The following is a 27,762-nucleotide window of genomic DNA, read 5'->3' as shown; positions in this document are numbered from 1 at the left end:
GTGGCTGACAAAACCAGAAATGGTCCTTTGCTATTGTATCTCATCTGCCCTAGTTCTGGTTGGGCCTAGGAATAGGCCCCATGCTGGGAAAACAAGGTCTATTCTCTGAACCAGTGCTCACGACATTATTCTTTCTCTGCTTACCTTGTACGGGTTATTGTACGGGATTGTAAACTGAGGCCAGACAAGACCGTCCAGTCCTTCTCCTACATGTTAGCAATATGGAAACAGGAGTAGAGCTGAAGGGACTTGCCCAGGACATGGCTAGTAAGAAAGATGCTGGATTCAAGCCTAGGTATTGCCGACTCCATGTCGGCTCTTTCTACTACATCATCTCGTTGCCTCAATCTGAATTCTATCCATCCCTCAAGGCAGAGCAAAGATCTTAGACCTCCCAGTCCAGCACTTTATCCAGTGCACTATCTAACTCCTTTGCGGCAGCTAGATGGCACCATAGTGCACAAAGCGCTGGCCCCGTAGTCAGAAAAGACTCATTTTCATGAGTTCAAATCTGGTCTCAGACACTTACTAGATGCGTGACCCTGGGGAAGTCCCTTATTCCTGTTTACCTCAGTTCCTCATCTGTAAAATGGGCTAGAGAAGGAAATGGCAAATGGCCCCAGTATCTTTGCCAAAAAAATCTCAAATGGGGTCACAAAGAGTCAAACATGATTGAAAAACAAGTCTATCTCCCTGGAGGTCTTCCTGATGCCAAGGCCACAGACCTCTGTCTCCCTTTCGATAATATTTCTCCATGAGGTAGCTGTATGCTATTTTTTAATACACGTGCTCTGTCTCTGTTAGCATAGGGATGAGGCAGGGAAGTGAGGGGAACAGCTGAAGGGTTGTTATGAGTAATTCCAGGCTTTACATTTGTCCCTATCAAATTTCATCTTATTAAATTTAGCCCAAGGTTCTTGACCAACAAGACTCTTCCTGTTCCTTTTCCTTTCTCCCCAGTAGTGAGGCAGGAGAGGAAGAGTCAGACCAGGCTGGGACAGCTTCTACTCATTCATTCTGCATTTTAGCCTTTCCTCCATTCTGAAGAGAGGGAGAAGCAGAGTCCTGGGTTCTGCCATGCCTACTTCTACCAAGCTGGGCACGACACCACTAGTTTGTTCTTTGGTTAGGGAGGGAAACTCTTGTTATCAAAGCAGGCCATAGGACCATGGACACAGAGCTGGAAGGGACCTCAGAAGTCACGCCATCCGAGCCATTCACTTTACCCATGAGGAAATAGAGGCCCAGAGATTTAGGGATTAGGCCAAAGTCACACTGCTGCTAAGTGTCCAAGGAGGGATTCATTGGAACAGCTCTGATTTCGTTACGTCAAGCTGAAATTTGCTTTCGTGTACTTTTCACCCTGAGCTCCTAGGCCCATTTTTGAAGGGCCAAACAGAAAAAAGTCTAGTCATTTCCCCAAATGCCATCCCGCTAAATACCTGAACACAGCCCTTTAGGCCCTGCAATGACAGAATTTTAGATGGGAAGGCATCTCAATAGACATCTTGTCCAACCCATACAACCAAAGAAATCCCCATTATAACACATTCATAGAACGGTTGGTCAGCCATTCTTCAAAGACTTCCATGGATGGTCCAATGGGACTATATGGTCCCAGTGTAGACTATACCACTTTGGGGCAGTTCTAACTAATAGGACTCCCCGCCCTGCCCCAACCTACCCAACATGGAGCCTCAATCTGTCTCCTTGCAGCTTCTATCCACTTGTTCCTGGTTCCAATAGAACAAGTTGAATCCTTCCTGACGCTGGGTATTTTTTTTTTTTAGTGAGGCAATCGGGATTAAGTGACTTGCCCAGGTTCACTGGGCAAGGCCCACTGCACCACCTAGCTAGTCAGTGTCAAGTGTTTGAGGCTGGACTTGAACTCAGGTCCTCCCGACTCCAAGGCCAGAGCTCTATGTACGGCGCCATCCAGCTGCCCCAACTCTGGGCATTTTCACTGGCTGGCCCCACTGCCTGGCACTCTCTCTCCCCCTCCTCCCCTCAGCCTCCTACCTTCCCGGGCTCCCTTTCTGCAAGACGCCTGGCTCATTCTCTTTGATCTTAACACTCTGATACCTTCACACTCTCCCAGACGATCTCCAGCTTATCCAGCAGAGATCTTGTTTTTACACAGTTGGCAGATTGTTTTCCCTCAGCTCCTTGACAGCAAGGATTGTCTCTCGCCTTTGTTTACGTAGCCAACACTAGGTGCATTGTTGTCATTCAGTCTTGTCTGATGCTTCGTGACCCTGTGGGCCAGAGCATGCTAATACTGTCCATGGGGTTTTCTTGGCAAAGATACTGGAGTGGTTTGCCATTTACTTCTCCAATGAATTAAGGCAGAGATTAAGTGACTTGCCCAGGGTCACACAGCTAGTAAGTGTCAAGCGTTTCCCCTCTAACCTGGCTATTTTTTTGTCCTTTATTCAGTATCTGCAGTGTTTGCTCTGAGGCCACATTTGAACTCAGGTCCTCCTGACTCCAAGGCCGGAGCTCTATCCGTTGTACCACCTAGCTGCCCCTCTAGGCCCAGTTCTCTATCTACTGAGTCACCCGTGGCACGTAGTAGGCGCTTACTAAGTGCTTACTGACTGACTTCCTCCAAATAACCTACCAGATCCTTGAAGATAATCATCACGTCTCTGTTGAACTCTCTTTTCCCTAGGATACCCTACTCATTTCCTTGACCCAAACCTCAGATGCCATGGACTCAAGGCCCTTGCCCATCTTGTCTGGCCTCTTCTTTGATCAGCCCTGCCCTAACTCACTGGGCTTACGTCTATTTCCCTTCCTCCTTTCTCTGTGCCACATATTTCCAAGATTTAACTTTTCAGGATTTTGAATTCCCCAGCTATAAAATTATGAAATAATGGAGGGATTAGCCACAGAAAAGACGGGTCTGAAGTGCTTTGGGGAGTTGTGGACTTACCAAGTGTGCAGGGGACGGTGACCTTGTGTCCTTCACTGTGGTGCTTGATGGGACATCGATGAGGGGCCATTTCATCTGCAGATACTGAATACAGGACAAAAAAATAGCCAGGTTAGAGGGGAAAGATCATTAAAGAAACAGAAGCCACTGAATGCTCAGAGAGAACACATTTTTTGCCTGACCCCACTTGGGAATTGAGAGCAAATCACGAATTATGAATGGGCTATAAAAATTAGTGAACACACTGCTCATCGTTCTTCTGTCACTGTCATCGCTTTTGCACACCTTACTTTCATTCCAACTTGAATCACCACCTCTTCCTTGATCTGGTCTTCTGCCTCTAAACATTTATCCAGGCCTACAATAACTTCCTCTTATAAAAGATTGTGTGCTGGACCTGGAGCCTAGAAGACTTGGGTTCAAATCCTTCTTCCAACACTATGACCTCTATGACCAAGGGTTAAATTCCTTAATCCCTCTGGGCCTCACTTTCCTCACCAATAAAATGGGGATATTAATACCTAGGGTTGCTGTGTTTTGTAAACCTTAAAGCAATGCATACATATCAGTGATCATTACTGATCCACCATCTTATTCCACAAATCACATGGAGATGTTCTTTCCCATTTCGGGTCCCCTAAAATTCTCATTTTCTCATGTACTGGACAGGAAATCAGAAGACTCAGCTGTCAATTAACAAGCTGTGGGACCAGCAGCAGATCACTTAGCCACCCTACCCCCAAGTTTCCTTATTTATAAAATAAGAACAGTGGACTAGATGGATTGGTAAGGTTGTTTAACCTCTGAGATTCCATCATTTCAAAAGCTCTCATGGGAGTTAAAGAGATCATGGTGGCCTTGTTACTGAATGTCTAGATCTGATCAGCTTTAGGAGAAAGGAACACTCAGAGAGCTCGTTAGATTGGCACAAAGCACCTTCGCTCAAGCTGTGTGACTTTGGGTAAGGGACTTCCTCTCTGGGCCTCAGTTTTCTCATCTGTAAAATGGATCAGCTGGGCTCTCCCTACTACTCTATTCTTATTGACTCACTATCTCATTTCCTGGGAAGCTAGGTGGCTCAGTGCGTAGAGTGCCAGGCATCAAGTTAGAAGACTCATCCTCCTGAGTTCAAATCTGGCCTCAGATACTTGCTGTGTGATCTAGGGCAAGTCACTTACCCCTACTTGCCTCAGTGTCCTCATCTGTAAAATAACCTAGAGAAGGAAATAATAAACCAATCCAGTGTCTTTGCCAAGAAAACCCGAAATGGGGTCACAAAGAGTTGGACGCAAGTGAAATGACTGAATAACAACAAAACCTCATTTCTCATTTCTTCTCTGCTCAGGCCCTCAACTGTTCCCTTGTCTCCCACACTCAGGGCTGACTATTTAATTTCCTACTTCACTGAGGATAATAAAAATAATAAACGGCTAATATTTACATAACACTGAAAATTGTAGGCCTCTCAACAATCCTGTGAGGTAGGAGCAGCCACTATGTCAATTTTATAGCTAAGTAAACTGAGGTTAAGTGACAGAATAAAAATCACAGGCAGCTGAAACTCAAGACAAGCCAGAAGATATTAAGGGAATAATTGCATAGTGGCCTTTGAGGAATTCAAATCAACTGGCCCAGATGAACTGCATTTTCCAGCCCTGAAAGAGCTGGCAGAACTGATTTCTGAGTTGCCATTGTGATCTTTGAAAGGACATGGGCTTTAAAAAAAAAAAGGCAGGGGCAGCTAGGTGGCACAGTGGATAGAGCACCAGCCCTGAAGTGAGGAGGACCTGAGTTCAAATCTGGCCTCAGACCAAATACCTGACACTTACTAGCTGTGTGACCCCGGGCAAGTCACTTAACCCCAATTGCCAAAAAAAAGGAAAGAAAAAGAAAGAAAAGAAAGAAAGAAAGAAAGAAAGAAAGAAAGAAAGAAAGAAAGAAAGAAAGAAAGAAAGAAAGAAAGAAAGAAAGAAAGAAAGAAAGAAAGAAAGAAAGAAAGAAAGAAAGAAAGGACATGGGGAACAGGAGAAGCATCACAAGATTGCAGAAGGGCAAAGGACCAGGTTTTCAGAAAAGAGAAGAGAAGGGAGCATACAAAAGGTAGGTTTGTAAACCTGACTTTGATTCCTGGGAAAATTCTAGAATGGGTCATTCAACTGACGGATGGTGAACACGCTGAAAGGAAAGTAGTGACTACAGATAGCCAGCCTGGGGCTTCACCTAGGACAGCCTCTCATGTTCCTCTGCTTGCTCAGATGCACTTTATGAATTGGATTCTGTCCTATTATTATTTATGACTTTGTTGCATCCACCATTAGGGAGCACAATCTCCAAGAGGGTAGGGACCATCATGGTATAGTCAAAGACTGCTCTAGATTTGCGAGTCTGAATGCCAAGATGTCTGTGGACATTGATCAGTTGATTTATTCCACTGGGCCTTGGTTTCTTCATCTAGAAAACAATCAGAAGGCAGGCTGTATCACATGGTGTGCTGGAAAGGGCATTTGATTTGAGGTTAGAAGACTTTCCTGCTTAATACCTAAATGATCAAACCATTCCCTTTCTGCTTGGAAGATCTATCCTAGCCTTAAATCTATGATTCGACTGTCATCTGGGACCCAAGGTCTCCTAAGATGGTAAGTTTCTCTCTTTTGCCCATTACCCTCATCTGGAATTGATCCAGGAAAGTCTCTGAATATACTCATAGTATATGCAGACTCATGCCTCTGTTTCTCTAAATAGGGGTAACAGGGTCACCAGGTTCTGAATAAGCACTGAAACTACCAAATATATTATTATATATTTGGTATTTCATACCTTTGAAAATGCATAAGACACAAAGATCCCAACCACAGATATAAAAACATCTACAGCAGCCACCAGTGAACTAGCCCTCTGGAAGGAGAATGAACTTGGATCTCCCATCAGAGCAAGCCTTTTGACACTTCAGTGAGTTCTCCTTTTCCATAGTCCTATATGATTCCCCCAAGAATTTCACTACCAACCTGTGGCTTAGACAACAACCAATCTCTTTCCAATATTCCCATACCCTTCAATCAAAGGATTTTTTTCCCCCAGTCAAATCTTTACTAAGAGTTTACTATGGATATAAAAAGAGACAAAAAGATAGTTCCTGTCCTCAAGGAGTTTACCATCCAGTGGAGGAGCTTACAATTTAATAGAATGTGGGAACTTTTCCTTTGGGATTCCCTACACCTACATGGCTAGAAGGCTGCCTAGTGAATTCAAAATTCCTCTAATTCAATGCAGGAATTGGGAGTTCACAAACATTGCAATATGAGTTACCCATTAAGGCCAAGTGGGTACGTATAGGTAGTATGCCTTGGTCACGTGTTCCTACAGGAAATCAATCAGTTTTCTGGTTGCTGTCACCTCTTGGGGCTGGAAATGTCCACTCTCTCTGCCATGTGCTTCTGCTACAAGTCACCATCAGCTACTCCTCTGGGGTAGGGAGCGAAAGGAAACCACGTGGAAATAAGCTTCCCACCCCCAGAATTCAGGTCTGCTCCGATACACACTCATCAGTCTTCTGCAGAGAGGAAATCCACACAAGAGAGGGAGTGAGATGGTCTGGTTGACTGCCTATATCACTTCGTAGCTCCTCTAACTAGTCTGCCTTCCAGGGTCCCAATCAGCCAGTCATCTTGGAGGCTGGCCCAGTCTCTGAAGGTGAATTTGTAAGGCACCACTGTACATGCCTACACTTCACAGGGAGGGTAAAGGATCACAAATCTGCAGATGGAACCTAGGAGGCATCTAGTCCTAAAAGAATCCTCATTAAAATAGATCCCAAAAATAATGATTATCCAGCTTCTACTCAAGGACCTCCAATGAAGGGGAGCCTGGCATGTCCCAAACTGTTCCAGGCCCTCTTTGGACAGCTCTATTGTTAAGAAGCTTTTCCTGACATAAAATCTAAACCATCTATGACTCCCAGCTCTGCCTTCTGAGACCAAGCAGAGCGACTGGGATCCCTCCTTCTCATAACAGGCATCAAATACACAAAGATATCACATCCTCTCTACATCTTCTCTTCTCCAGGCTAAACATCTCCAGCTCCTTCAACTGACCCTCATATGGCACCAACTCAGGGATTATCATCCTGGCTGATCTCTGGTCACTCTCTGGCTTATCTCAAATGTACTCATCACTTAATAAATAATCTTGTGATCTGGTTGGTGTCCCAACAGCCTACCTGAGTGAAAGCTAGCTCCATGAGGCCAGGGATGATGAGATGATGCATCAATATCATAGCATTTATTTGGGGTTAAGTGACTTGCCCAGAGTCACACAGCTAGGCAATATTATGTGTCTGAAGCTGGATTTGAATTCAGGTCCTCCTGGCTCCAGGGCCGGTGCTCTATCCACTGCGCCACCTAGCTGCCCCAATATCATAGCATTTATACAGTGCCTACAATGTACCAGACAGGGCAGTGGACAGAATGCCAGGCCTGGAGTCAGGAAGACTTATCTTCCTGAGTTCAAATCTGGCCTCACTTACTTACTAGCTGTGGACCCGGGCAAGTCACTTAACTTTGTGTTTGCCCCACTTTCCTCATCTATAAAATGAGCTGGAGAAGGAAATGGCACTCCAGTATCTCTGCCGAGAAAACCCCAAAAGGGGTCACAGAGAGTTGGACGTGACTGAACAACAACGATGAACCAGACACTGTGCTAAGCACTTTACAAATTTCATTTCATCTGACTCTCACAACAACCCTGGGAGGTAGGTACTATTATTATCTCTATTTTACAGTTGGAGAAACTGAGGCAAACAGAGGTTAAGTGACTTGCCAAGGGTCACACAGCTAGTAAGTGTCTGAGTCTGGGCCTGGTTCTTTGCCCTTAGAGATCACAACTTAATTAAACCACCTTGTTCTCCCAATGTCCACTCTGTATAAAACAGGCATTTGAGAATCAGCATGGCACACTGGAGAGAGTATTGGACCCAAGAGTCAGGAAGACATGAGTTCAAATCCTACTACAGACACTAGTTGGGGAAAGTCCCTTCATCCCAGTGAGGTTTAATCCGTCACCTCTAAAATAAGAACACTGATCACTGCAGTACTTGGTGTGAGAAGCCAACGAGGCAACATATAAGAAAGCTATGTGGGAACTTTAAAAGCGCCATGTAAACGCCAGCCATTATTAATATTAACGACCCATTTTTTCACGGTCTCTGTCTCAGAGCTCCTGTGAGCAGAGAGATCTGCAAACTGAAAAGTGCCATGTGAAGCTGAGGAATCCTTACCACGGCTCTCTACAGTGAGCTCTTCCTGCCAACTGTGAGAACACCACCACCGGGTGTTGGAGGGCTGGGGGAGGGGTGGTTAATTTGCTTCCAAGTGATTTAGATTAACCCCGGTGTTAAGGCTCACATGTGGAGAGAGAATAGGAGGGGCTCCCCTTTCAAATCAATTTGTGCCTGTGTTTTGCGCTCAGACACCACGGTCCTTGTACAATGCAGGCTCTTATCCAGGCTGTCTGGAGAGCAATACCTCGTGACGCCATTCCTTAGGCACCTCATTTTGCAGATGAAGAAACTGAGGCCCAGGGAGGGGGGAAGTGGCCTTTTAGAAATCACTGGAGCTGAGATTTAAACTAGGAAGGGACCATTCATGACTAGCTGCCTCATTTTATGGATGAAGAAACTGAGGTATGAGGGTTTGAAGTGACTTGCATAATCAGACAGGATTTGAACCCAGGTTGGCAGACCTAGTGCTCTTTCTCCTATACCACACTGCTGTTCTTTCCTAGAAAGTGCCCCCCTCCCCATTTAAGGCGATGAATTCTTTAAAGCTCAACTGCTAGTCTGGGGATGCTTCCTTGTTTTGCAGTCTCATCCCCACCCCAGCTCTCTGGGGTTCCCTATCTCCATGTAAATGGTCGGTTAGATTGGCTGTCCCTGGCCTGTGGTCCTTCCACTTGGGCTGTTCCAGGGCGAGATTCTTCTCTGGGGCAACTCAGAACCCCATCCTGTGGGATGGCAGCCGGGGAGAATGTGCAGCCGATTAACTGCAGCTGTGCCCTGGAATTTCCCCAACATACAAATCTTCGTGATGTAAAACAGCTGGGAGGAAATCCCAGCATGCCCTGGATTGTGGTGGAGCTGCCAATAAGCTCAGGAGATTAACCCTCTGACTTCCAGAAGTTAGAAGTTTCCTCTCCCCCTCCCAGCAAGGCTTCTCTCCCTCGTACACAAAGCTCCCCTTACTGTGGGAGAGATGGGGGACCTTGGGCGGGAGGGTCAGCAGATGGGCTAGGCCCAAGGAATTCCCACACTCCCTGTGCTCACATGAGGGCCCTTTCAGGAACATGGCTCAAGCCAGAAGCAGGGAAACCGAGTCTCAAGTTACAGAGTCAACAGCAGTTCCTCCAAGAGATACACATTCCAGCCAGAACCGAGGAAAACACTACTCTGAAGGAAGGTGACTCACCCTGACTAGGTCCCAGGTGAGATAGTTCCACCAAACAGAAGGGCTCCCCCACTTTTGCTACCTAGAAGACAATGTGTTCTAACACAGTAGAGGGAGCACAGACAGGACGTGGAGGCAGGGGAACCTTGCCACAGTCTGGTTCTACCCCTTTGTGCCTCACTTTCCTCACCTGTAAAATGCTGAACTTGATCTTCGAGGTACATTTGGGCTACAAATCCTACTTGATGCGTTCTTGTCTGAACCCGTGACTTCCTTGGTGTGGAAATGTTTCCCACAAACATAGGTGGGCAATGCCAATGAAATTGAGAACCCATGAGCAGTCTAGATTTAGATGAAGAATATCCAAGTTCAAAACATGCGCCTATCTCCTCACTACCTGTGTTACACTGGGCCTCAGTTTCCTTATCTGCAGAATGAGAGGCTCAAACTACAGAACCCCTAAAGCCCTTTCCGGCTTTAAATCTAAAATCGTTATGCTATCCAGCTCAGGAGTTCTGAGTGGAGAAGCCATTTGCTGAACAACACCCAGTTAAAGTTTGTGAAAGACAGGATTTGAACAGGTGGGGTAGCTGAAAGAATGTTGGATTTGGAGTGCAGGGCCCTGGGTTCAAATCTCACTTCCATTGCTTGGGTGACCGGAGGCAAACCAGTCATTTCATCTCTCTGGGCCTCAGTTTCCTCCTTTCTAAAATTGGGATAATAATGATACCTACGCCGAAGATCAGATGAGATGCTTGTAAAGCGCTTTGCAAACTTCCACGTGCCACCCATTGTTATCATTAGATTATTATTATTAATAGTAGTAGTAGTCACCATCATCTCTAGCTCTTCTGTCTGTCCTTCTAGGGGATTCACAATATAGTGAAGACGATGGCTGATCTGAAGGGATGTTACCAGGCCACAGGGCCTGTCACGCTTCTTTCCAAGCCTGCCTAACCCTATGCCTCTGGGTCTGACCCAGGACCAAAGAACATTGCCAGGCAGGGAAGGAGAACCGGCATCCCAGCTCCTCCGGCCTCATGGTAGACTCTGACTCCTGGGGCTTGGAGACAGGGATCCCTTTGAAAAAGGAGCAAGCCTTTCTTTTCTTTCAGTGGAGGAACCAACCTGCCCTGCTTTTGTCCCCTTCTTCTTCTGGGTATTTAAAAAACGGTTCTATTGATGTTCTTTTTGGGGGAGAGGGTTGCTCTCCGGCTCTCTGGAAGCTCTGCCTTATAAAAACGAGGCCAGTCAAGAAGAACACACCAGCCCCGGGCCCCATCTGAGAATCAGGCACCTGTAGCCCCTCCCTGGGGAAGGGCTCTCTGAGCACCCCCTCAGCCCCCCACTGAATATACAGCCAAGAGGCCACCAAACAACAGAACCAGCTCCCTGCAATGCACTGCTTCATGATTGTGGAGATAAGGAACTGCGCCCAGAGACAGTGACATTGTTGCAAGGAAAACAAAAATGACTATTCTTGTGTCTGTCAAAAGAGGTCATTTTAAAACACTCAGCAATGCATCCCCTCCAGCGGTTTGATGATCAAGGCCCGGGCAGGAGCACCCAGAGGACTACAGGAGCAAAGGCCTTTACAAAAAGGGAAACTGAGGGCCAAGGAGACTAAATGAGGAAAAGTCACACAAACAAGTGGAGGAAAGAACACTGACTGCGGTCAGAGGACCTAAGTTAAAATGGGCGACCAGAGGTATGTCAAGTTCTAGTTGTTTACCTGCTGTATACATTTGACTCTGCCCCAAGCTCCTTGCGGGCAGGGACTATTTATGAGTTTACATCTGTATTCCCTGTGCCTTGAATACAGCAGGAAATTAATAGTCAGCCAGTCAATAAATATTTATGAAGCGCCTACTACGTGCCTACTGTTGTTGGCTTGGTTTAGATTGGCGCTCACCTCTCTAGCTAAGGAATCGCCCTTTCTGGCTCATGTTTCAGGTTTGCTCTCCACCTTCATGAGGCTCAGCATAATCAGATTTAAAATGGTGGAGGGGGGAGTTGGACTCCATGGCCTCTGGGGTCCCTTCCTGCTCTGCCTCTCTGATTGTATAAAGACTGCTTAATAGAAAAAAAGAAGAGAGATTAGCCAAGGGTCCGAGGTGGGCCACATCCCATCTTGTACTTGGAGTCAGAAAGAATGGGATTGGGATCAGAATCCTGCCTTAGACACTCTCTAGCTGTGTGACTCTGGGTGAGTCACTTCACTGACTCTCGGTTTGCTCATCCATCAAACGGGAATGATATTCGTTACAACATCCACCTTGACATCGTTGCCAGGGTGAACAGAGAGAATATATGAATGTAAACTATTATTCTTACCCCGTGTTAGTTCTCCCAATGAGGAAGCATTGGCTTTGCTTCAGTTACCCAACAGAGAATAGAAAAGTCATCTTTGTGACCATTTGTCAGGAATGATGGGAGATCTCCCATCTGTCCCCCTTTCTCCACTCACCTGGTCACCATCTTGGTCCAGACCCTCATCACTTCTCCCTTATAGGTCTCCAACTAGGTGGGCAGCTAGGTGGCACCATAGCGCACAGAACGCTGGGCCTGGAGTTAGGAAGACTCACCTTCCTGAGTTCAAATCTGGCCTCAGACACTTCCTAACTATGGGACCCTGGGCAAGTCACTTAACATGGTTTGGCTCAGTTTCCTCATCTGGAAAATGGGCTAGAGAAGGAAGACGCAAACCACTCCAGCCAGCATCTCTGTCAAGAAAAGCCCAAATGGGGTCACGAAGAGCCGGATATGACTGAAACGGCTGGACAGCAAGGTTGCCGAGCCTCCAGTCCCTCCCCCACATCGCTGCCAGAGCGACGCCCTCTAAAGCACTCACTGGTTTTCTCACCTCTTCTCAGAAGCTTCCAGAGCTCCTCTTGCCTCACTGCTTTCAAGACGCAGTTCAGGCACCTCCAGGCTTTTCTGCTGGTTTCCATCCTAACTGCCCTCGATTTATTCTGCGGAGATTGTATACTTTGTACATCTTAAAATGTAAGCATCGCAACAGAAGGGATAGTTTCAATTTTTGGTCTTTATTCCTAATGTCTAGTTCGGTTCCTGGCATGTATGAGGCACATAATAAATGCTTGGAGACTGACTGACTGGTTGCATGTAGGATAAAACACAAACTTCACTGTTTGGCTTTTAAAGCCCTTCACAATCTGGCTCCAACCTATCTTTTCAGACTCAGCGAACATTAATCTCCTTTACACACCCCAAATTCCAGCCAAGTTGGCCTTCCTCGTTTGCTCTTTCTCACGGGACATTCCATCTTCCATCTGCGAGCCTTTGCCCAGGCTGTCTCCCATGTCTCTCCCTTCTCATCTCCTCCTCTTCCTTTGTCTGGCATTGCCAGTCATCTTGACCTCTGTCCTGCCGCTGGACCTCAGGGACTCTGGAAGAGAGAGTGAGGCTGACAGGACTTTGCGGAGCTCTGCCTCACTTACGTCCAATCCACACGCAAGTCATGACATCACTCATGAACTCATGAACTTCAGAGCAAGGATCCACAACAGTAAGGATCCCTTGCTTCCTTTGAGACTCAGCCGAAGTACCAAGCTCCTACAGGACTGGCCTCTTCCAATCCTCCACGAATCCTCTGCTTTCAAATCACTTTGCATCTACTTTATATAAATTACATATTGAATTTCCTGTGAACATGTTCTTACCTCCCCCGCAAACAAAAACAAAACAAAACTGTGTGAAAAGAAGATCAGCTCCCTGAGGGCAGGGTCTGATCCATTTTTGGTTTTGTAATGCCACCTTCTGGTTTAGAAGCTGAATGAACAGATTTGCACTTGGAAGGAACTGCAGAGCACAGCTGATTTGCCTGAGGTCCCAGGCATGATGTAAGTGGCAGGAGATGTTTCTTTAGATCCAGATGGGCCTCTCTGAAGTTCTAGGGAAGCAGGTCTACAGCCCATGATCCCTTTCACCCCACCCAAAGTGGAGACGATGAGTAAACTTGTGAGCAGGAGAAAGCCAGGTTTCTCCTTAATGATTAAGCCAAAGATGATTTTTTGGTATGGTTTTTGCCTTCAACTACCTAGGTTGCCCTGGCTATACAGACAGTCAAAAAGCATGTTGCATTCTACCCCATTCATCCTCATCGGAAGAGCTACATACTTTGTTCCAGCCAAACCGGAACTTACTGTTCCCCACACTTGGCATTCTATCTCTGGCCTTGGTACCTTGGCATCACCTCCTCCCCACCCCTATGCATGGAATGCATTCCCTTCTTATGCATGCCTCTTAGAAATCCAGTGCTCACCTCCTGTAGGAAGTCTTGTCTGATTCCCCCCTAGTTTTACCTCCTCAGCAAATTCTTAAGCAGATATTGATCTCTCTCTTTTGTTTCATGGGTAGTGCTTACCAAGCCGCATAAGTGATCCGAAGCTTCCCATGAAAAGGAAAGGCTCATATTTTTAATATCAACATTCCACTGCTGTCTTGGTATTGGGGCAGTGAGACTTTGTATACTACAAGCACAAAATACTTAAATAAGACTATCACACAAAGGGCAATTGAAGGGGATATGGCAGACAGCAGTTAATTGTAACATGTAACCCGTGAGAAACTCTAAAGAAAAGGAAGAAGACATGTCACCCAGAAACTGAATGATAGCAAAAGAGAAGATGGGCTGGTCACAAGGCAAGTGTGAGGGGATGACAAGTGGATCTTGGTGCCCTCAAGATGGCGCCAGAAACTGAGGAAGGCCACCAGCATGGTGGGTGGACTCCCTGTGAAGAAGATCAGCAGCTGCTGCCCTGCCTGGTTTCAACTCCACAGAACAGGCTGGCCCTCCCAGGTTAAGCTCATCACCTCTAATCTCCATGACACCATGCAGCTAACTTAAGCCTTGACTGACACCACCTCCTTCTCCCTCCCCTTCTCTCTTCTCCTCTCTGATTGGAAGGTAGACTACCAAGCTCCTCCCAATGCCTTCCTTTATAGAAAGGAGAAACTGGATTCTCAGTTCCTTTCACTTTGCATCTCCTGCCCTGCCTGGTTTCAACCCCATGGAAAAAGGTGCCCCTGTACTGGATACTCCCTGTCTCCCCATTCCCTTTCTCCTGCATTAGATCATAAATGCCTTGAGGGCAGGGACTGTCTTCTTCTTCTTCTTCTTCTTCTTCTTCTTATTATTATTATTATTATTAATTGTATCCCTAGCATTGAGTAGAATTCCTGGCACAGAGTAGGTGCTTAATAAATGTTTCTTGGATTGGATTTATTTGATCTGTATAAAACTAGCACAAGAGGGGTTGGCAGAGATGGGTGGCTATCTACATGACAGGAAGGCACTCTAAAATGATTACTATCTATTTCCGTCTTGCATATTCCTCTCCCCTTCCCCTCACCACAGAATGTAAACCTCCTTGAGTTTATATTTCTATTCCCTGTGCTTTATATAGTGCCTCGAATACAGCAGGCACTTAATAGTCAGCCAGTCACTAAAGATTTATTAAGTACCTACTATGTGCCTACAATTGTCAGACTGGCTTAGATTGGCTCTCACTTCTCTAGCTAAGGAGTCAACCTTGCTGGTTCACGTTTCAGTTTTCTGCTGTGTCCAGATTTTAGCTGCCCATCTGGATATACTGCAGTTGGAAAAGAAACTGTGTTTCTTTTAATGGATTGGTTCAACACTTCCAGGAACATCCAATCTAGAAGAGTGAAGGCTTCCAGAAAAAATCCAGGGAAAAGTCCCTATTCTGCCCAAACCCAACTTGCAAACTTGATGTCCTGGAAAATTTGAAAATTCTTGGTTTAAGACATTAAAACAAGACCCGAATAGAAGCTCTAAAGCCCAAGGTAATTGGCACATTGTTATTTAGGTTTGGATTCCAGATGACGTGCCACTTTTCCTACCTTTTAGCAGTACGTGATTCTGGCCAAGTCACTGGACCGCTTTGAAAGTCAGTTTCTTCTTCCAGAAAATGGGCTCATCATACCTGACTGGTCCACCTCATGAGCATATGAAAGTTCTCTGAATAACAACGACGGCCTCAAAATAAGCTATAGCTACATGTTATTACTGGACCTTTACTTACCATAAATTACTGGTGAAAAAAACTCATGGTGGGAAACTCCAGCATTATTATGATTGCTGCACGTTAAAGATGTGAGGACACAGGATGGATTTCATTTGCTGCTCCTATTTGTAAGTTTCCTCTTACTGACTTTTGATGAATGAATGAAAGAATGAATAAGCATTTCTTAAGTGTTTACAACGTGTGAAACAATGAGGACACATACAAAAGACGGTTCCTTTGCTCTTTTTTCCAATGGGGGAGACAAGACATACAGAACTAGAACAGATGGAGAGGAGTGTCCAGGGATGATTTCAGGGAGCCCATGAACTAGGATGAGAATATGATGGGTATGGTCTATAACCCAATGTATTTTAATTTTTTGCATTTAAAAATATTATTCTGAGAAGGGACTATTTGCTGGGTGATGTTGATACAAGGAAAAAATGAAATGGCCTTTCCTCAAAAAGCTGACATTCTGTTGGCTCTGGTCTGATGATAAAGGCCAAACTCATTAACTAGACATACAAGGACTCTACAACCTGGCCTCAAGGAAGGTTAGTGGAAAGAGCCCTAGATGTGATGTCAGAGACCTGGGTTCAAACCCTGGTTCTGCCACTGTGCACGTATAAACTTCATCATTTAACACCTTCATGCCTCAGTTTCCTCCTCTGTAAAATGTTGTAAATGTCATTGTAAATTGTGTTGGCTTAAATGGCCTCTAAGGTCCTTTTTTTGGGGGGGGCAGCTTTCTGCCAATTATTTACACTTCTGAATTCTCTATCTCAGCTGAATTGGTTTACTCACTGTCTCACAAACATATCTTGCCTCTTTCTTTTGGCTCATACTGTTTTCCTCCACCATGGGCTACTCTAGCCTTCTTCATTGCCTGCTCATCCTTTGAGATTCAGCTTAATGCTCTATTTCCTGCGAAACTTCTGAGCCAACCAACAACATTTATGATATGTATTATACTTCGGCCACATGAATATATAATGCTTTGTACAACTTCCTGTAGCTAATAGAATGGAAGCTTCCTGAGGGTAGGGACTGTTTCATTTTTGCTTTCCTATCCTTTAGGTCAAGGTCAAGTCTTCCTGACTCTTAAGTCTAATACTCTTTCAACAACAACACGTAGTGGCCAATAAGATCTGCTAGTAGCCAGGTGCTTTTCAAAGGTTGCACAATAAGAAACATGGTCAGGTTCATGGCAGATTCTGAGTTGTGAGGCCCCTGAACAACACAACACAACCCCCACTAATTTCTCTTTTTTTTTTTAGATGACCACGTTCTGCAAGATGTGAAAAGGTCAGAAAAGTCCACTAGGACCCAAGCAATATTTCACCTGTAAGAAGATTTAAAAAATGAGCCATCAGAAGAAGCAGAAATGGCTGATAAGGATCGTACAAAAAAAATGAGCCCAATTAGACAAATATGTAGGTAGTAAAAATTCAATTCAAAGAGTTATTTTTTTCCTTTCTCCCTTATGCTCCTTTTCTAAAAAGGAGTGCTTTTTCTATCTTCTATCTTCTATACGAAGGACACTAAGACTAGAAAATAATAATTTTCTCTTTTTTTTTCTTCCAACATTCAAGATTCACTTGCAGTTCACTGACTGTCCAGCCCTTCTGTCTCAGGGTCAGAGATTTAACCTGCTTGATGACTTCTAGGACTCTGGACCCTGACTGATGAATTAGACCTTCAATCATTAAATGAATACTTATAGGGTTATAGGATTGATAACTAGAAGGGGCCTTAGAGATCAAATCCAACACCATCATTTGATGGATGAGAAAACTGAGACCAGAGAAGTGAAGGGAATAACCCAAAATAGCACAGGTAAAGTCAGCAGCGGAGGTAATATTGATGCCTAGGTGCCCTGACTGCAAAGCTAGCTACAATCTTTCTACTCTTCCACAGGCGGCTTTTTGAGTGCCTACTGTGCACAAGCTCTACATGTGGGGCTGTGAAGGATCATGCAAGATACTGGTCCCTCAATACGTTTATAATCTGACTCTTAAACGCTCAGCTCAATGGCCTTACTCACACTCAGCACCCTCTTGGAGCCACCTGCAGGTTTGGACACTGTTGACCACGTTCTCCTCATGGATACTCTCTGCGCCCCCTCAATTTCAGGGAGATTGCTTTTGGTTGGTCTCCTTCTACCAGTCTTAACATATTTTCTTGAGTCTCTTTTGCTAGATTGTTACTCATTGGTTGCCTGTTAATGGTGTACCAATGCTCTGTCTTGGGTCCTCTTCCCAATTATTTTCCTAGTGGGGATATCATTTGCTCCCGTGAGTTCATTTATAATCTTTGTAGATGACAATGAAAGTGATCTCTTTTCCAGATCTAATCTCTCTCTTGAATTTTAGGTCCAAATCCTGCAATAGCATCACTTGGATATTCCATTGGCATCTCAAATTCAACGTCAACTTTCTCATGAAAATCATCTATTCTGCTGGGCTCCCAGGCTTAGTACACTGTCACATCACTTCTTTCTGCTTCTCTTCCTTCTCATTACGAAAATTTAATTATAGTTACTTATAAGTAACCTCTCATTTCCTAGTTGAGTCTTGTTCTACAACACCTCTCCCATCTGCTTCTTTCATTCCACTAATACACCCATCAACCCAGTGAAGAACTCTATCACCTCTCTCTTATCTGTATTATTTTAATAGCCACTCAACTGGTCCCCTGACTTCCATAGTCTTTCCCTTCTACAACCTATTCTCTACATGGGAACCAAAGACATCTCACTCAAGCACTTATCTTTCTATGACATACTTCTAGTCCCCAAACCTTCAATGGCTCCCTATTACCTACAATATAAAATACAAATTCTCTAGCATGTAATTCAAGGTGCTCCACAACCTAGCTCTAATCTACTAACTTGGCCTCATTTCACACATTCTATATTCCAGCCAAAAGGATTAGATGCTTCACTTCCTGCCTTCATGTGCTTACAAAAGCCATCTTCCCCTGCTTAGAATGCACTTCCTTTCTCATCACTGCCTGTCAACATCCGGATCTTCCTAGAAAGCTGAATTCAGAAATCTCCTTTGCAGCCCCTTCTGGGATCTCCCCCGTTGTTAGTGCTTTCTGCCTTCTTAAATTATCTCAGATTTACTTATCTAAGTGTATTTTTTATCCTTCTAACACCAATCACGATAGTTAGCATTTATATAGCACTTTAAGGTTTGCAAAGTGCTTTACAAATACCTCGTTTGAGTCTCCCAACAATTCTGGGAGTTAGGTATTGTTATTTCCCTCTTATACAAATGAGGAAACTGAGGTTGTCAGAAAATAAGTAACTTGTTCATTACTGTATAGATAGTAAGTGTATTAGGCTAGATCTGAATTCAGGTCTTGCTGACTCCAAGGCCAGCTCTATCTGCTGTGCCACCTAAGGCTTCTACTTGAGGAGTAGAATGTAGCTCCTTCTCCTTAAGGTCAAAGAGTAATTTTATTTCCCCCAGAACCACTGTGCCTTGAATATAGTAGGTGTCAATAAATCAAACCAATCAGCTCTGAAGCAAGAGGAAGGGGCAAGTAGTCCCACTTCAGACAGTTGAGTTGGGAGGTGTAGAAATGACTGAGAAGGTCAAGCATCAAACCTTTAGTCAGTTAATAATCTGTCAAATGCTTACTAGCTGCCAGGCACTACGCTCAGCAAGTATAGATCAGGACGACCGGAGATGGCCTTGGATGCAGAAAGACGAACGCAATCCCTGCTCCTCTAGAGGCTCACATTCCATTGTTGGAGAAAAGATGTAAATATTGCAGGGCATGCATAAGATATATAGAGTAGAAAGAAGGCTGGAGTGAATGAATAAGAGGGAAGAAAAAACTGGAAGCAGTCAGGGGCACCAGGGAAGGTCTTCTGCAGAAGGTGGGATCTGTGCTGAGCCTTGAGATAGAAGTGAGGAGGCCAAACATTCCAGGCATGAGGACAAACAGGGCAAAGGCATGGAGGGAAGAGATGGTGATTTCTGGGCAAAGAACCCTAAGAAGGCCAGGCTAGGTGGATAATAGGGTGGATGGAGGAGAGTAAGGTATAAGAAGGCTGGCGACAGTGACAAAAATCCAACAATCCCTGACCTCAAGAAGATTACACACTAGCTGTGGGAGAAATAAACAAAGAAACATTTCTCTGTCTCTATCCCTCTAAATCTTAAAAAAAAAAAAAAGACACAATTTGATTTTGTGGTGAAAGTACTAGCAGCTGGGGGGCTCAGGAACGGAGCAACGAAGCCTGAGCTGAGCCATTAAGGACACCAGCTACCATGAGTGACAGATGTTCTTAATAAATATTTGTTGAACTCAGTAGTATGTAAGCTTCTAGGGGGCAGGAAGGAAGATAGTTTTCTTTTTCTCTTTTTCTCTCCTGTACCCCAGTACCTAGCATTTTCTTTTTCTCTCCTGTACCCTAGTAACCTAGCACTTAGCCTGTAACATGACTGTGCTTTCCATTTAGTTGCATGGATTATAAGATTCTAAATGCTTAATTTTCTGCTTTTGTAAACAAAATTGTTAACAAATTGTAAACAACTGCTAAATTGAATTGACACAGTCTTTTGGCCATGCCAGACCCCCTGCACTGAATCACTTGCTGGTCTTGTATAAATCTCCACCTTTCCCTCCAGTGAGAGAGTAAGTTCTATGAGAACACAGACCCTGCTTCAAACATTTCTTATATGCCTCACTGTACTTGGCACAAAGAGACATTGGCAAGTCCTTGCTGAATTGAGTTAAAATGGTAATGAAGAATTTCCTACGGATGGACACCCCAAATTCAAGTAATCTATTAGGCCTATTTAAGACTAGATGTCTGACTTCCACCATCTTGTGTCTGGCTCCTGGGGCTGGAATGATCTTCTTTGCTGGAATGAATATCCAAATAATGTCAAATGCAGCCCAAGGCATGCCTATGCCTTGGAGAAGACAACCTGGTTTGTGATGGTTATTCATCTACTCCCTCCTTTCCTGATTTTGGAGCCAAGCTAATTAATGGAGCTGTGGTAAAGGCATCACGCTGGGCTACTGCGGCTTTAAGCCTCAGTCTATGGGGAATGACAGGAGCTAACAGAGCCTTCCTTCAGGCTCCAGCACGTTCTTTAATTAATTGGGAGTGATTATCACACTGCATAATGCTGTCTGATCTTGTATGCAGTGTTCTCGCCTCTAGGTTATCTTCTCATTCAAAAACATCATATTCCATAATGTGAGTTCACCAGAACTATACAATGGGGCTGTCCTTGAGGATGGCAGTGGAGATGGAAAGCCAAGTACAGAGAAAGGCCCAGACAAGCCAGGGCTAGACAGAGTATGGTGCTGTCTTAGACTAGTTTACAAGCGATCTTGTGGGAAATTTTATAGAGAAAGTAGAATGGTATGCCTCACTTGTGATTCTGTTTGGGGTCCAGAGAAAAAAATTTAACATTTAAGTTTGGTTGAGGGTTCAGTCACTTAGGGAGATAGATCAATAAATCAAATCCACATGCTTTTATTAAGCATTTACTGTATACCAGGCACCAGAGGTGGGCTAAAGCCAGCTCATACTGGCCTGAGAGCTGATTGTTAAAATTTCAGCATGAGCATTTACACCTTAGAAATTAGCAAACATTACAAATCAGGACTTGATTTATTGTTTTGTTAACTGTCTAGACTCAATAAAACGACAGAGAAAATGTTCATAATGGAGATTAAAGTTAAAAAGTATGTCGTGCATACATTTTCCCCTCCAGAGAGACAGTTGTTAAACATTTACCATCCTATCCCTGCCAGGTATTGTGATAGATGCTGGTGGCACAAAGACAAAAATAATAGTCCATGCCCTCAAGGAGCTTATATTCTATCAGGAGAAACAACATGTACTTAGGTAGAGAATAAATAGAAGGTAATAGCCAGTTGAATTAGCTGTATTAGGAGCTGTGGTGATTAGCAATGTCCTCATTTAGGGGCTGGTGTCTCAGTTAAGCTTTGAAGGATGCTAGGGATTCTAAGCGGCAGATAGAAGGAAGGGGAGCATTCTGGCATGGAGGGGCCAGCCTGTGCACAGACACAGAGAGATGGCAGATAGAATGGCATGAGGAGGAAACAGCAAGATAACCAGTTTGGCTAGACCACAGAGTGTCTGAGTGAGGTTAATGTACAATAAGGCCAGACCTGGGCTGTGAAGGGCATTAAAGGCCAAGCAGAGTATTTAATGTAAAGATAATGGGAAATGGACAGGAACAGGAGTAAGACAGTGCAACTTGGGCTGGAAGGATTATTTCAGCACCTCCGTATCTGGCAGAAGGAAGAAGGGCCAAAAACCCCCCATGATTTGAAGGTAAAAGCTTGAAACTCTGTAGTCAACAGCAAACTTTGCAGGAGATTTCATTGACAAAAACGGGCCTGGGAATTTCTAAGTTTATGGATATTTTTTCCACAGTGGGAGGAGAAGCTGGAATGCATCCCAGGTATTGAGGAGACAGGAAGCAGGATCTGTGTGCAATCAGAGGGAACAGGAAGGGAGCTTATCTCAGGTCCATAAAATACACAACACAAAGGAACGCTTGGAGCTGCTGAGGTCTCCCTCTTGGGCAGAGATTCCAAAGCTCTTGGCGGCTCTGATCTGCCAGACTGTTCCCTCCAGAGCACTCAGAGAGAGCCCGTCCAAAGTAAACAACTCCTGGGCACGAGGAAATGGGAAGTATTTGGACAGGCTCCCTTTGTAGTTCCGGGGAGAAATATTCTCATAAGAGGGAAGTGATGGAGATGAGGGCCAGTGTACTAGAGGGCAGCCCATAGGGAAGACACTGCCCCAGACTCCACCGAGTCTTGTGAGCTGCAATTAGGAACTGAGTTCAAATCCTAATTCTGTCTTGTGTGAACATGAGCAAACCACTTAAGAGTCTCAAGGTACCAGTTTTCCCATCTGTAAAATGAGATGACTTGGCCTTTCCTGATAAGCTTAGCTTCCAGCGTTCCCTCACTCCCCTAGAATTGCTTTTAACTAACACATTTAGGTGAGCACACATTGATTCTGATCATGCAGAAATGGCCTTCATAGCAGCCCAATTTCTCCAATGATGAAAAGCAGCAAGTGATAGTGGATAAAACACTGCTGGGTTCAGGGATAATAATAATAATAATAGCCAACATTTATATGAGGTCTACTATGTGCCAGGCACTGTGCTAAGCACTTAACAATTATCTATTTAACCCTCACACCAACCCTGAGAAGTAGGTGCTTTTATTTACTGACTTCATATTACATTTATTGCATCACAGTAATTATGAACTACACTACATTAATATTACATTTTACAGATAAGAAAAATGAGGCAACAGAAACCAAGAGACTTGCCCAGAGTCACACAGCTACAATAAGTGTCAGAGGCTGGATTCGAACCTAGGTCTTCTCAACTCCTTACCCCACACTCTACCCATCTAGCTGCCTCTAAAATGAGTTGGGTTCAAATTCTTTTATCTACCGTGAGCAATAGCCAATACTCTAAGATCAATAGAATCACAGGTGGTAATGCCAATAATGTCTTGAAAAAATTAACAAAAAGAAAGAAGCCTTAATTGTAGTGTCAAAAATATTTATAGACATATATGTGACACATAATTCTTTATTGTTACTCAGTCATTTTTCAGTTGTGTCCGACTCTTTATGACCCCACTTGGGATTTTCTTGGCCAAGATACCATTTCCTTCTCCAGCTCATTTTACACATGAGGAAACTGAGGCAAACAGGATTAAGTGACTTGCTCAGGGTCACACAGCTAGTAAGTGTCTGATGTCAAATTTTAACTCAGGAACTCCTGACTCCAGGCCTGGCATTCTATCCACTGCACCACCTAGCTGCCCATTTGCACCCCTACCCCCAATCAATTGTGACTGGAAATAGTCACAATTTCCAATGATAAGGGGATGGCACAATGAATTGTGATATATCCAGAATGACATACTAGAATGTTAAGACTGAAAAGTATGGTGTTAAAAGACTAAAAAACCCACTGGGTTTGGAGTGTTCAAACCCCTCCTCTGTCTCTTTCTAACTGAATGACCTCAGGTAAGTCTTTTAATCTCTGGGCCTCAGTTTCCTTCTCTATAAAATGAAGGGGTCAGATTAGACCACTAAGATGGACTTCCATCTTCATAAATGGTGAAATCTGGGAAGTTTTATGAAATCCTGCGAAGGGAAGAAAGGTGAGCCAGGACACCTATAGGAAAAGCAAAACAAATTAATAAATCACTACGGAGATAGGACTGGCCAAGAAGCTAGTGAAAATGGAACACAAACCTTTGCGGCTGATGAGATCACAGATTTCAAGCTGAACGGGACATCAGAGGACAGAGCTGGACCCAAGGTCACACAAGTTAGCAGTAACTACAGAGCTGGGGATTTGAACCTAGGTCCTTGTAACTCCAAATCTCATAGTGTACAAAGGTCAGGATGACTTTACTTTCCCTTTACACACGTCAGATTGATGCCATTGTCCAAACCCAGTGGGGTGAAGCTCAGGATGGTGTGTCATACTCTACCGAAGCCTTCTGTTGAACCATTTACAGCAGGACTCAAGGCTAGGTTTTGAACACAAGACCTATCCACCCTAAAGATCAACCCTTCCTAAAACCTCCTCCACGTTCGCCTCCTCCTGTCTTGGCTTTCTTTGGTTGTGACACCTTGGAGCTGTCTGTTACCCAAAAGTTTAGCTCTTCTCCTACTCAGAGATACCCTAGGATGGACAGGATCTCACTCACTTTATATCTATTAGATTGGAAATCCTCAAAGGCAGAGACAGTGTCTTATTTACCTTTGGATCTCTCCTAGCACCTAGCTGGGTGCCTTGCATGGAAAGCAATAAGGGAGTTGACTGGTGACTTAGTATGGGGAACTCCAACTACCAATGCAGTTGGCCCCTTCTCTGAAATGAGGTAGAAGGAGTCTAGAACTGGGATCAGGAAGACCTGGGTTTAAATCTAGCCTCAGACACTATTTGTGTTACTCTGGGCAAGTCACTTAACCACTACTGGCCTCAGTTTCCCTCTCCGTAAAATGGGGATAATAAGACTGCCCACCTCCCAGGTTGTCGTGAAGTGATTTGCAAACCTTCAAGTCCTACACAAATTCTCCCTATTATCACTGTTGTTCTTGTCATTAATTGAGCCCAGCCCTGGCATACAGCTGGCACTTAATACATGTTTATTGATTGAGCTGATTATCCAAGGTCACTGAGTCAGTCTATATATCAGAGGCAGAACTTGAACCCAGGATTTCCTGGCTCAGTGAGCTGCTAACTCTCAACTGTAACGTACTGGAAGAGGCAATTCATCAAAGGTGGCTGAATTGACTTGAATCTACCACCAAGCCCTTAGGGAGATTCTCCATTGCTCTGAGCTAAGATGACTTCAAAGATCGTACAGTTAATATTCACTGCTTGGAGGTCCCACAGATTAAAGGTGCTCCTACCTTGCAGTGATAACAGGGATTACAGAATTGCAAAGCACAACCACCCCCCACCCCCAGAAAAGTTTTAAATTCAATGTTTTCCTGATAGAAAATCTGTCACAGTTGGAGATGTTTTGTACAAAGATCAAGAGAAGTCCCTATGTATGTCTCTCAGAGTTAGTCCTGGGTGGTATAAATTATTAGGTCAAGTGTCACTGAGTAGCATTCCGTTCTATTACAAATGTTTAACTGATGACTTTGGTGAAGATACAGAAGACATACTTAACACATTTATGGATAACATGAGTCTGGGATGGAGAATAACTAATACATGTAGGTGAGTGAAATGAGATATGGAAGAATTTTGGTAAATTTTCTGGGTCACATCTTAAAGGAGGAAATTTAATAGGAATAAATGTGAAATCCCACAATAAGATTCAAAAGAGAAATATTCTAAGTCCAACATGGTTAAGATACAATTTCATAGTCCATGTGGAAAAAAATGAAATAAGAGTTTTTATTAAGTGTAATGATAATATAAGCCAATAGTATAATGTTGCTGCCAAAAAACGCGAAGGGATTCATCTTACGGACAGAGAGCGTCCCTAGATAATTTCTTATGTCCTTTCCAACTCTGGGTTTCAATGACTGTAAGTCTTTGAATGGCCATAAAATACACAGAGAAGGGAAAGTCATTCCCTAGACTTTATACAATCTATATTCTAGTCAAATTAGACCACACAGTGTTCCTTCAATTTGGTATTCCATCTCCTTTCTCCATGCATTTCACACATGCCTCCCAGAATCTGTTCTATCTTCTAAGACTTGCTTCAGGTGCTGTCTTTGCTACCAAGTCCTCCTGGATCACCCTCCCACAATGTCAGAGCTCTTTCTCCCTCTACTCAGATTGCTTTCTATCAACTTAACTGCACCTACATCATACTTCTTCCAGTGGAATGGAAGCTTCTTAAGGGCCAGCACTGTATCTGTGCTAAGTGCTGGAGATAAAAAAAAAAAGGTCTCAGCCATTATGATGTAATGGAAGTGATGAGTGCCCACTAACAAAAAAGGGAACCAGAAAGTATTTATATGTATGTAGAGGATCATGGGATTTAGGGCTAGAGCTGACCCTGCAGATCACTTGGTACAACCTCCTCATTTTACAGAGTGGAAAACTGAGGCTCAGAGCTCTTAGGTGACTAGCCCCAGGTCGAAAAGATAGTATGTGGTACAGCCCAGACTTGAACTCAGATCATCTGTCAAATATGCCTCCTGAGAGTAGCTATATTGAAATGAATCCTGGCTCTGAAGTCAGAAGGTCTGGATCAACATCCCAGTAATTACCTGTGGGACCATGGAAAAGCCATTTCACTTGTGTAAGAGTTTCTTCATTTCTAAAACGAGTGACCATCGACATCTATGATCTTATGATAATTTGAATAGGTAGCATTTATATAGAGCTTTTGATTGTCACAAGAACCCTATGAGGTAGGTGCCCAATTTACAGATGAGGAAACTGAGGCTATGATCATCTTTCTTCGAGGCCCTTATTCACAGAAAGTGAAAGGACCCAGGTGAGGTTTACATAGGTAATATTAGTATCAGAGGCAGCACTGAAACAGCAGGTTTCTATTACAACGTGGGGACATGAGAAAGCTACGGAACGGGGTAAATTAGATAAACTTTGAAACTATGCAACATATGTAAGTGTTTCTAAACAATAATCGGAGAGGAGTGGACTAGTCTGAGACGAACAGGGAATTTGAGGACAAATTCAGAGCTTAGATATTCATGCAACTAACCAACATTCTCTCAGAACAACTTCACCAGTCTATACTGTGAATGTTTCCAATTCAGCTGTAACATTATGAGACCAGTCTATACTGTGAATGTTTCCAATTCAGCTGTAACATTATGAGACCAAGTGGTTGACACGAGGCCAGCTCAGCCTCAGATCCACCTTTGCTCCTCTCCATGACAGAGTTTTAACTGTGGAATTTTTCACCATGGAGAACAGGAGCTTAGAGTTGGGGAAGGAGAAATCAAGGTAGACCTGGAAGGGAGATCTCTGATTCTCAGGTAAGCCAGAAGAGGGGTGCTATAAACATAGTACCAAGCCCCGGGGTGGGAGGTGGGAAAGGAGTCCCTGAGAATCGGTTTGTTTTACCATATGGTGCTCACTGATGGAAAAAATGTGCCCTCATCAATGCTAGGACCCTATGGCAAGACCTTGTGACCTATGTTAAGCTGTTTCTCTGGAACCTGGTAACATTAAGTGCTTACTATGTGCAAGTTAGGGCTTTTTTTTTTTAATGGAACCATTAATAACATTAGTATTGGGCAGGTCTGGAGTCAGGAAGACTCATTTTCTGAGTTCAAATCTGGCCTCAGACAATTACTGTGTGTGTGACGCTGGGCAAGTACTTAACCCTGTTTGCCTCAGTTTCCTCATTTGTAAAATGAGCTGGAGAAGGAAATAGCAAACCACTCCAGTATCTCTGCCAAGAAAACCCCAAATAGGATCAGAAAGAGTCAGACACAACCGAAAAATGACTGAACAACCACAGTGGCATTAGTCACGGCACATCTATAATACGCTTCAAGGTCTCTAGGAGAGGGGTGTGGTATTGCAGGCCTGCCAGCCCTGCCCCAGGTGGAGATCTTGGGCATTCTGAGCCACAGTGGCCAAGCCGACTGAGCATCTACTGTAATTCTCGCACCAATATGGGGAGCCCCCAAGGGCAGGAAGCTAAAGGTGGCCTAACAAGGGATGATCTAGCCCAGGTTGGAAACAAAGCAATAGCAGAGCTGGGCCCATGGAAAGTTGCTCTACTTCCAGCCTGGGAGATAGATGGTAACCCAGCCTCAGAACCGAAACAAAACCCAAAATCTCAAGGA

The 27,762-nt window shown here is 44.2% G+C and overlaps 1 protein-coding gene across 2 annotated transcripts in view; it reads right to left on the bottom strand.

Moving 5' to 3' along the window:
* Nucleotides 1-27,762, bottom strand: part of TCF7L1 (transcription factor 7 like 1) — a 221,445-nt gene that overhangs the window by 25,935 nt on the left and 167,748 nt on the right. For both annotated transcript variants that reach the window (XM_020969505.2, XM_020969506.2), the window contains exon 4: nucleotides 2,936-3,019. In XM_020969505.2, the coding sequence (XP_020825164.1) occupies nucleotides 2,936-3,019 (84 nt within the window). The remainder of the gene's footprint in view (nucleotides 1-2,935; nucleotides 3,020-27,762) is intronic.

This window comes from Phascolarctos cinereus, unplaced genomic scaffold (genome assembly GCF_003287225.1).
Source record: "Phascolarctos cinereus isolate Bilbo 61053 unplaced genomic scaffold, phaCin_HiC Scaffold_2;HRSCAF=192, whole genome shotgun sequence".
In the NCBI taxonomy this organism is placed as follows: domain Eukaryota; kingdom Metazoa; phylum Chordata; class Mammalia; order Diprotodontia; family Phascolarctidae; genus Phascolarctos; species Phascolarctos cinereus.
This window is presented reverse-complemented; position numbering and strand designations above follow the sequence as displayed.